The sequence below is a fragment of the Abrus precatorius genome, unplaced genomic scaffold, assembly GCF_003935025.1.
Source record: "Abrus precatorius isolate BTA unplaced genomic scaffold, Abrus_2018 Scaffold8, whole genome shotgun sequence".
NCBI classification, from domain to species: domain Eukaryota; kingdom Viridiplantae; phylum Streptophyta; class Magnoliopsida; order Fabales; family Fabaceae; genus Abrus; species Abrus precatorius.
This window is the reverse complement of record NW_020874428.1, coordinates 11,009,545-11,019,327: the sequence shown is the minus strand read 5'-3', so window position 1 is coordinate 11,019,327 and position 9,783 is coordinate 11,009,545. Positions and strand designations below refer to the sequence as shown.

At 32.2% G+C, this 9,783-nt stretch overlaps 2 protein-coding genes across 2 annotated transcripts; one reads left to right on the top strand and one right to left on the bottom strand.

The window, feature by feature from the left end:
• Positions 1-2,458: 2,458 nt before the first annotated feature.
• On the top strand, positions 2,459-4,016 carry LOC113847750. Its single transcript, XM_027477013.1, has 2 exons — positions 2,459-2,976; positions 3,717-4,016. Exon 1 carries the CDS (start codon positions 2,487-2,489, stop codon positions 2,946-2,948), a length of 462 nt encoding a protein of 153 aa, XP_027332814.1. The 5' UTR covers positions 2,459-2,486; the 3' UTR covers positions 2,949-2,976; positions 3,717-4,016.
• An 811-nt stretch (positions 4,017-4,827) lies between these two features.
• Positions 4,828-8,537, bottom strand: LOC113874215 (calcium-dependent protein kinase 29-like). The gene is made up of 8 exons (XM_027512441.1): positions 7,880-8,537; positions 7,172-7,315; positions 6,686-6,826; positions 6,025-6,140; positions 5,608-5,775; positions 5,372-5,499; positions 4,988-5,087; positions 4,828-4,881 (listed from the first exon to the last, which is right to left on the bottom strand). The coding sequence occupies exons 1-8, from the start codon at positions 8,535-8,537 to the stop codon at positions 4,828-4,830; spliced, it is 1,509 nt and encodes a 502-aa protein (XP_027368242.1).
• Positions 8,538-9,783: the final 1,246 nt, after the last annotated feature.

The following is a 9,783-nucleotide window of genomic DNA, read 5'->3' as shown; positions in this document are numbered from 1 at the left end:
TCCTTCTCCGCTACTATCTTTTGGTTTCCCTTTATTCGGATCTCTCTTCTTGTTCTTTCCCTGATACTATCCTTCCAACAAGTTTTTTAGTTTTCGAATGGTTGGCTTCTCTGATTGGTTCTTTCCCTTCTATGCTTTTCTCTTTTTTCGTTTAAAAAGATTTATCTTCTCTCTTTTTTGGGTTGCCGTTCTCCCTATTTTTCTTTTTCTAAAACGAAACTTCTCTTCTTTTTCTTCGAGTCTCCTTTTTTTGTATTCTTGCTCCGATTGCTCTGTCTATCTCCTCTCTCTTTTTTTTTTTTTAACCAATTCTCTCCTTCATTTTGTTATCTCTCTTTTCATATTTTGGTATGTTTATTTTTTACACTTGATTCACAATCCTTTCTTTTTCGTTCATACACGATATTCCTATTTTGTGCAATTTCATTTTTGATGGAATTTTTGCAGGCAGCGGGAGGCATTTTTTTTACAGGCAGCTGGAGCATGTTGCTTATTCCTCATTTTACGGAGTATCCTTTTTTTTATTATTATTTAATTGAAATAAGGGGAAAATATGTGTATTCACAATTGACTTATTAGCAAAAAGTAGTACAAAAGCCTTGTTATTTAATACGTCTTACAATATCTGAATGAACATGAATATAGAATGATAATTTCTTTAGTAGCTCTTCTCCGAGAGAGGAGTTAATAACGCTGATAACGCTAAGTTACATATCCAACTAGTTTAGTAAATTCTGCCGGTTAAGTTAACCGTCAAGTATCGAGAAAGAGGCAACTCAAACATGTAACAGTGAATATGAGAACCGTGCTTCACAGACCAAAATGTTATTATAATAATATGTATTATAAATTTTGAATGAGTTAACTTAACGGTGGACTAGGATAGCCCTATTATATAAATTGGACTCCCAAATTTCGTAAATCAACGTCTATTCTTTAAATTTTGTTTGTAATGTTTATTAATTAAAATTTAAGTTTTATATTAATAAAATGTTTGTATTTGATATTATTGTAAATACTAAAATAAATTTAATTCTTGATTAATACAAACAATAATAAATTAGGTGAATTAGTGTATTATATGACTTATAAATAAATTAATAAGATGGCCTGATATAAATATTTTAATATTTAATAAATTTATAAGTTAAAAATATCAAAATATTAAATATTAAAAATATTTTTTTAAAAATATTTTTTAAAAATAAATATCTTTTGAAAACACAAAGTAAATTTTCTCTTCATGTCAAACTTAACTCTATTTTTTAAACTCACTCTCATTTGTCTTTAGTTTTTGAACTAATTCAAATATTTTTGTTGTGCTTTCGATGACTAGGTCGATATATTTAGTAAGCAAGAGATAAAATAAAAATAGATTATCTTATCTGGAATAATATGATAAAAGTTTTGTTTTATTTCTCTTTATTATACTTCAATTTTTTTTATTCTTTATTATTGCATGTAAACATAGTTTTCAAATCTGACGATTTAGATAACTATAATGAAACTATTATATACATATCTAAATTTTTTTACTAATCAACTTGACTAAATTGAAATATAGTTAATGATTAAAGAGACGTAATTAAAATTAAAAACATAAGAAAATTATTCTTTTTAAATTTTACCTAAATTATACAATATTCACTTAAGTAAATTTATACTATGATGACTATATAAAATTTTGTTAATTTTTGTTTAAACCATTTTTTTTATTTAAGCTAAAATTACAAGATTTTTTTTTATTTGCACAATTTGCTTAAATTAAGTAAATTTTGATTAAATTTATAATATTTTTCTTAAACAAATTCATTATGACTTAAGCTATATTCATCCAATGTGCTATTTTTTTTAATTTTCATTTAATTGAAGTTAAAATGATATAAATGAATTTAGGGTTTAGGGTTTAGAGTTACATTATGTCAAACACATGTAATCAATATACAACAAAGACACATGAAATATTTAAAATGATATTAAATAATCTATTAATATAAAAATTGATTTTTGTTATAAATTGAGATGGCAAGAGTAAATATAAAAAAAATTTAATTTTAAAAATCATAAATAATATATATAAAATTTTTATTAATTTAAAAATTATTTTTTAATTATAAATTAAAAATATGTTCGTGTATGTAAAATTTTAATCCTTAAAATTATCATTTAAATACATGATCGTTGTAAAATTTGCATAACAAATATCAAAATGTGATTATCAATATAATCTTATAAAGATATAAAATATTAAGCATGAAAGTGTAAAAAGAAAATTTATATTTTTTTACAAAAAAAGAAATCATTAGTATATAAAAATTAATATTATTAAACAAAGATAAAATATCTTTAGATTAAACATGTTAATTCGTTGCTTGGCGTGAGTCTAAACAAACAGCACTTCAGAGTATTTTCGTAAATATAATTGTGAGTGAGTTAGTATTGCGATCTTTAAATTTTGAAAAAAAGTGGGCGAGGGAGAAGAAAAAATGAGGGGAAAGGTTGAAAAATGGCGATGCATATGGAATTGGAACGAACGGGGGATACGTTGTGGATGGGGATGGAGGCAGCGTGAATTGCACGAGGGCCCAGACACCGTAGAGGAGCTTCTCGATAGGCATCTCGTCAAAAACAATAAGACGAAAGACGAAGACGAGTTGGAGAATCGGAGGCGACTCACCAGCACTCGGCGAGAAGCGCTGAGTCTGTACCGAGAGATTCTTCGGGCCACGCGCTTCTTCACCTGGCCCGATTCCAGGGGCGTCCTCTGGCGCGACGTACTCAGAGACAACGCTCGAACAGAGTTCGAACAGGCCCGATTCGAGTCCGACCCGGAAATCGTGACCCGTTTGCTTATCGGTGGCCGCGAGGCCCTCCACTCCGCTATTGATAAGCTCGCCCAGAAGCACAGGCAACACATTCACAAGGATCCTTCCTCTGATCAACGCTGATTTATAATTAGGGAAATTAAATCTTCAGGTAATGCAGTTTCTTTTAATTCATACCTTTTTCCTATTCTTAATTATTTTCTAGGGATTTGTATGATGGTTGGCGAGGATGTAGCAATGTCTGGTTCCTATGCTTATTGATTTATCTTAGATCAAAAGGTTACCATTTCTTGGCATCATATAAGCACGGGATTGTTCATTAACTTACTTTTGCCTTATTTTCAAATATCTTTCAGAGTTTAAGCAGTATACTTGTTTGCGCTAAATAAGATTCATTTAGTTGAAATGCTGATTCTTGGCTCTCAGCTGCTTCTGGAGCTTGAGAACGAATGGTTCATTTAGTTATGGCAGTGATTGTAAAAATGTGAACCAGCTGATAATTTAAAGAAATGTTGTAAATTTGAAAATCTTATTTTTGCTAAACTCAGGTAAGTCACAGTCCTGAAAGAGAAGGATTAGATTAAATCAATCATTTTAGTATAGGTTGTCAGGGCAAGACCAAAAATAGCCTAGCCTCTTCATATCACTGCTGTTTTCACTCTTGGTTTGCCTCGGATCTGATTCATGGCATTCAAAAGAATGGACAAGGTTCCTCTTCCGAGTCGCCTTTGTTCATTGATAGTTTCATTGTGAAACCACCTAAAATTCATTGCCTAGCCTCACAACTTAATAACTAATTCTTTTAGTTACAAGAAAAGAAACGGAAACATAAAATATAAAATACTGTCATCTATGAAAGCAAGCCCACCCACTTTTCCTATGGTGATTCAGGTTTTGTTGTGCAGGACACTCTGTTCATGTGGGATACCCTCAAGCTGCATAATGTGCAATGTATTCTGCTGTTTGACATTGTTCTTTCTGATAGGGCTATGGCCAAACTAGTGAAAGAGCTATGTACTTTATTAGTTTATTACCTGTATGGACATGAACATATTGTTCATGATCATCTGGAGGTATTGGAAAATGTTTGCTGTCACCCCTTTGGATGTAAATACTTAGAGAGAGAAAGAGAGAAAGAGAGAGAGAGATGAAGTGACAGGAAGAGATATGATATGCTTCTAAATCAGAATTCGGAGGTATTTGAATGGGTAGTACATGTATTCTGCTGTCAATATGGCGTATGTGTTCTTTTAAAACGACGAGATAACTGTGCAGTTTACTGTTTTTCCATTTGAAATACCTAAGTATTGACTTAGAATTAGGAACATGTTTAGGACGAGGGAACCACTTCTGGGTTTTCTAGGACATATATTCTGTAGTTTAACTCTTGCAATGCTTTGAGTCTTTGACTGACTCATCAGAGTGAAAATTGACTAAAGTAGTTTTTATTTTGTGAAATTTATTTACTTATACATTTATTGGTAAATTTAGGGAAGGACCTGTTCTTCAGGCATAGAGGCATAAAGCAGTGTGTTATGGAATATCTGGCCAAGAAGCAGCTGCCACACGGATGCTAGGAACTAGGAAGTTTGTTAACAAGTTATGATAACAAATATATCGTGTATACCCAAAAAAACATTGTTATATATAAAATGAACTGTCTGGTAACGTACCATAATGTGTTTGGAATAACATTGGAAGGTTCGTTTATTTATTTATTGAGAATGCGATTATTTGGAATTCTGAAACTGCTACTATTCTTACACCGCATCGAAGGTTAATATTGTATTATATGTTAGCTTGAACCTCGAAACTTTATTTTAATACTGTAAATTGTTTATCTTGTGTGTGGCTTAGCTTATGAAGCTGCAAAATAAAATAATAAAACCAAAAGGAAAAGAAAAGGGCTACTGTCATAAAATTTTGCATTAAGTACACATGCTGACTATTGACCATTCAAGTGTGATTCAATCTCCTGTAGCAAGTTACAAGTCGACAATATTCAACATCCATTTCTCATCATCGTTGCAAACTCGTGGTAATCAATTCTCCCATCCTACAAAATGATGCGCAACCATCCTTTAATTAATAACACTGCATGGACAGGGGAGCTACGAGAATATAACGACTAAAAAAGATCGGGGGAGCGATGTATAACATACTTTGTCAGAGTCAATGCAGTGGAAGGCCTCCTCTATAGATATTTCATCACCCATTTGGTACTCTGTTATTGCTTGTCTAAGCCCATCTCTTGTTATGTAACTGATCAAATGGAAACAGAACTTTAGTTAAATAAAAATGTAATAGTTGCCAAAAACAAAAGCAAAAGCAAAAGCATTAATGTAATAATATGCGCTGCTAAAACAGACGAAGATATGATATTCGTGTATATGATCAACACCGGCTTCCCTTTTCCATTAAAGATCTGAATAACTTGTCAATAGGTGATTTTGCTTTTATGTTACTAAACTCATTACCTGACCTTGTTGTATGTGTTAGGATTAAGCACTATGCATAAGGATCAAATTGATGAACTGCATACTCACCCACTGTTATCCTTGTCAAAGTATTGAAAAGCCTTTGACAAGTTATCTTCCCTCTCCAGTTTATGCTGATCCATAGTGGCAGTAATCAATTCACAATAGTCAATAGTTCCATTCTTGTCAACGTCAGCCTGATAATACACGTGGAGGAAAAGTATGTACCTTAAACATAATCTTCTTTAATGAAGAGAGAAAGGGAGTGGATATTTATGTTCTAATTGGCGTGAGACTGAACTTACAGCATCCATTAGCTGCCTTAGTTCAGAGTCGCTAAGTTGGGAACCCAATCCGGATAGTCCAGATTTGAGTTCTTTGAATGTGATTGTGCCACTGCGATCAGTATCCATATTGTTGAACATTTGTCTCATGCCCTTCATTTCTTCCTCAGAAAGATTTTCTGCTATTACCTTCCACATTCAAAATAAGAAATAAAATATTTTGTTAGTTGAAAGACATTCAGTTACTTATATTTTATTATTTACTTTCTTATATTTTTGTCATACCAAGAAAGTGTAACACGGTTTTGTCCTAAAATTTTCACCTTCCCACTTTCCATCCACTCAACCGAACAGCTATGCTAGTTAGTTACATTTTTGAATGGATTTTGAACGTACATCTAATTCAAATTTTATGCACAACTGAAAATTTTAATGTACCTTCAAAGCAAGTTTCTTCATCTGGTTCATTGCTTTGAATTGTTTCATCCTAATTAAAACAACGCTGTCAGGAGGGTTGTTAAATGCGTCAGCACCTTCCTTCATCCATGGATGTTCTGGCTCAAAAGCATAATGTGAATGACTTTAATACTTAAAGCTGATCTGTATAAAAACCTTCATATTAAACATGAGCATTGACTTCAATTCGTTATAATTGGTTGGGTCTAAATTGCAGTTCATGTCCAAACCATGTTCATTAACTTGTATAGCTGAGAGAAAATGTTAAAAGAAAAATTGTCTTGCATGGTGCAATAAAAAGAAAAATAGAAATAAAAGAGAAAAATATAGGAAGAAGTAGTAGATGTAATGGAGAGATAAAAGAAAATTATTGTAAAAAATAATGACATGAGTAACTTAGATGTTGTCATATGTCACTTTTCTGTGAAGCCACATTGTGAGATGATCCAAAATCAACAATTTTTAAAATATATACGGACTAATTTTTTTTTATAAGACAACGATATAAATGTAATTAAAATTCTATTGTCTATCCCATACGTGGTTGGCAAAAGTTTTTAATTGTGAAATTGAGGGGTGATGACAAGAACAATCATCAGAATGCAATTGGATGAAAATGCAACAAAGAATGCCAGACATTTACCAAAGGCTTCAGAAGTTGTAATGCGTTTCTTAGGGTCATAGGTCAGCATTTTTCTGATCAAATCTTTTGCAGCATCCGAAATAGATGGCCATGGCTCACTATCCATATCTAATTTACCTCCTGAAATAGCATCAACCATGCCTAAATGTCCAACACATAAGGCCATTAAACTTTAAAAATAAAGCTTAAAAAACGTATATACATCATGAGCTAAAATATAACACGTGAAGGGAGCAAGATATTGACAATTTTAGAATGTATAAACAATCACGATTGACATTTCTCATTTGATCAAGTGAGTGAGTTTAAATAAAATCAATGGTAGCAACCGACTGCAACAATTTCTTGGACGTGCACAATTTTGCAAGCTATTCACTTACTTATTTAACCAAGGCAAACTTGCACAAGTAACTGTAGAATTTCAAATAACGATTTAAATTTCTCTGTTGTAGTGTGAATTGAAACAGAGTAGTCCATTAAACTTACCAACCCAAAATGGAGGCACCCCACTCAAGAGAATGTATAAAATTACTCCTGCATTCCAAACATCTATCTCCTTTCCATAACTCCGTTTCAAAACCTCTGGTGCCACATAATATGCATTTCCAACAATGTCTTTATATGCTTTACCTGTTGAATTGCTCATTATTTAGTCAAGTCCAATGAATATATTGACAAAGGGCTTCCAAAAAAAAATGATAGCAGCAATTTATTTGACTTTGGTCGTGCGGGAAATTGTTGTATGATTTGTTATCTAACAGAAAAGTAAGTAATGTTACACCAACAATCTACCTCCTTGGATAAACATCATGCCTTGTCTTCATCATTTGTGGGACTAATTAACAGGACACGTAATTTCATTCTTACTGAATATTATTTTATATTTTTTAACTTATAAATTATTTGTCACTTACAATTTTTAAACTTGAATGTTCTTCCAAAATTATATATACTGGTTCTCCTAAAATAATTACTTATAATAGAAAGTTAAAATCCAACAAACTTGATTGACGGCAGTATTTTGAAGTTTTTCAAAAGGAGAAGGAAAATGAGAAGCATTTAAGTTTGAATCCAAACAAAAGTACTAAAAACAGAAAATGAATCTAAATGATGATATTGCAAAATAGGCAAAGATAAAAAGAATGCAGAAAACATAGGAAAATGCAAAAGAGCATAAACGCGTGGGCACGCAACCTTCCTCAATGAAGACAGAGAAACCAAAATCGACAAGTTTCAATGTGGCATTCTCGTCCTCGGTGGCGAACAAGAAATTCTCTGGCTTGAGGTCTCGATGCATTACACCCATGAAATGGCACACATGAATCACATTCACAATTTGCCTCATTACAATTACTGCTTCACGCTCCGTGTAACGACCTTTGGCAACAATGTGGTGGAAGAGTTCGCCACCACTACACAATTCCATGACAAGGTGCACGTTCTGCCTGTCCTCACAAGCTCCCTTGAATTCCACAATGTTATGTTGCCCAGAAAGATGTTGTAGAATCATAACCTCTCTTCTAACATCCCCACTTTCTTGCATGTTTAGCAACTTCCCCCTTGGAATGGATTTGCATGCATACTCTTGTCTTGTGATCTTGTCAACACACAGATAAGTGACCCCAAAGTTGCCTCTTCCCAACTCTTTCTTCATCTCATACATTTGGTTTATGTTAACGTACGGTTTCCCAAGAAGTGGTCCTGTTTGTGAAGATTGGATGAGTTTGGGAGGAGGAAGTGAAGGTGGAAGTGGATGCCTTATCCTTGGTTGTTTGTAGGTAAGCTTAGGCGAGGAATCTGGAGAGGCAACAACAATTTCATGGTTTGGTTTCTTAGACAATCTCAATCCCATTCTCAACCTAGTTTGAGTGATTTTCTAGGATTTTGGTTAAGCAAACTAAATTTCACAATCTTTGCAATCAACACCTTTTGCACCTTCCAAGTTGTTTGCTTTCATGTCAGTATTTGGTATTTTCACTTTGTGCTTTTCTTATTTTCTTTGATGAGTGGTAAGAATATAAACTCGGAGAGATCCATATTTTTCATATATATATATATATATAGCGTGGTATCAATTTTTTATTTTAATTAAATAGATTAAAAAATAGACCTATTTTTATATAATTAGTATGCAGCAGTTCCTAAAGGCCATTTTAAAGACAAATCTTAAATTTAAAAAAATGTTCTATAACCAAGTTTATCATTAGAATACGCCAATTGGATGTAATCCACGAGCAACTACTGTTCATGTGTGCCAAACAACAAGTAAAAATGTTCTTGTAAAATATGGTTGCTTAAATTTGATTGTTTTACTCATACCTGACTAATGGTTATATGTAGCGTTTATCTAATAAAGTTGGTTAAAGAGAGCACTGACTACATTTTCTTATGATTATCCTAAAGATTTTTAGGTATGTATAAAATTATGGACTAAACTTTCGTTTTAGTAATTAAAAAATTTTGAGTCCAGTATTTTAATTCTTAAAAAGATTTAATATATCATGTTAATTTTTAACTTCTTTCTTCGTCATTCATTTTAGTCTTTAATCTTAGACTTTGTTAAGAAACAATAACAAAAAGTTGAGTTGTTAAGTTTTATATCTGAAATCTAGTTGGCATTCCACGACGTCATTTTAAGAAGTTAATGTAAAAAATCCTTTACACATGTCAAAATGGTATCTTTGCAAAATTGTGAAGTGTACTGTTTGTCCAAATATAACTACAAATTTTCTCATTTGTCTCGGAGAAGAATTCTAAATGTATATACAGAATCTCACTCAAATTCATTTTCGTAGTTGTGTTTGGCGGTGAAATATTTAGAGATTGAACTGGCTGAAATTCATGCAAGCCCAAAAAGACCCATCTTTGTAATAGAATTTTTCATTTCATTTTATTGTGTGGTGTAAATTGGTTGTTGACTTTCAATGGATAAAGGACTTTTTGTCGGTAAAATTGACAAAGCTAGTATTTTTTTTTCGGACTTTAATATTTGTTGCTTGAGGCTTAAAAGTACTTGATTTTCTGTTTGGTGGGTGTTATATGGAGTATGTTTATGGTCTATGTATGTATGAGCTTCTAATTTTATGATTCTAGAAAAA

Excerpts from the sequence above, each read along its gene's own strand:
- LOC113847750 (XM_027477013.1), top strand. The coding sequence starts at position 2,487 with ATGAGGGGAAAGGTTGAAAAATGGCGATGCATATGGAATTGGAACGAA.
- LOC113874215 (XM_027512441.1), bottom strand. The coding sequence starts at position 8,537 with ATGGGATTGAGATTGTCTAAGAAACCAAACCATGAAATTGTTGTTGCC. Across the intron at positions 6,827-7,171 it reads GGTGCCTCCATTTTGGGTTG|GCATGGTTGATGCTATTTCA; the intron begins GTAAGTTTAATG and ends TTGGACATTTAG. Across the intron at positions 5,088-5,371 it reads TTTGACAAGGATAACAGTGG|TTACATAACAAGAGATGGGC; the intron begins GTGAGTATGCAG and ends CCATTTGATCAG.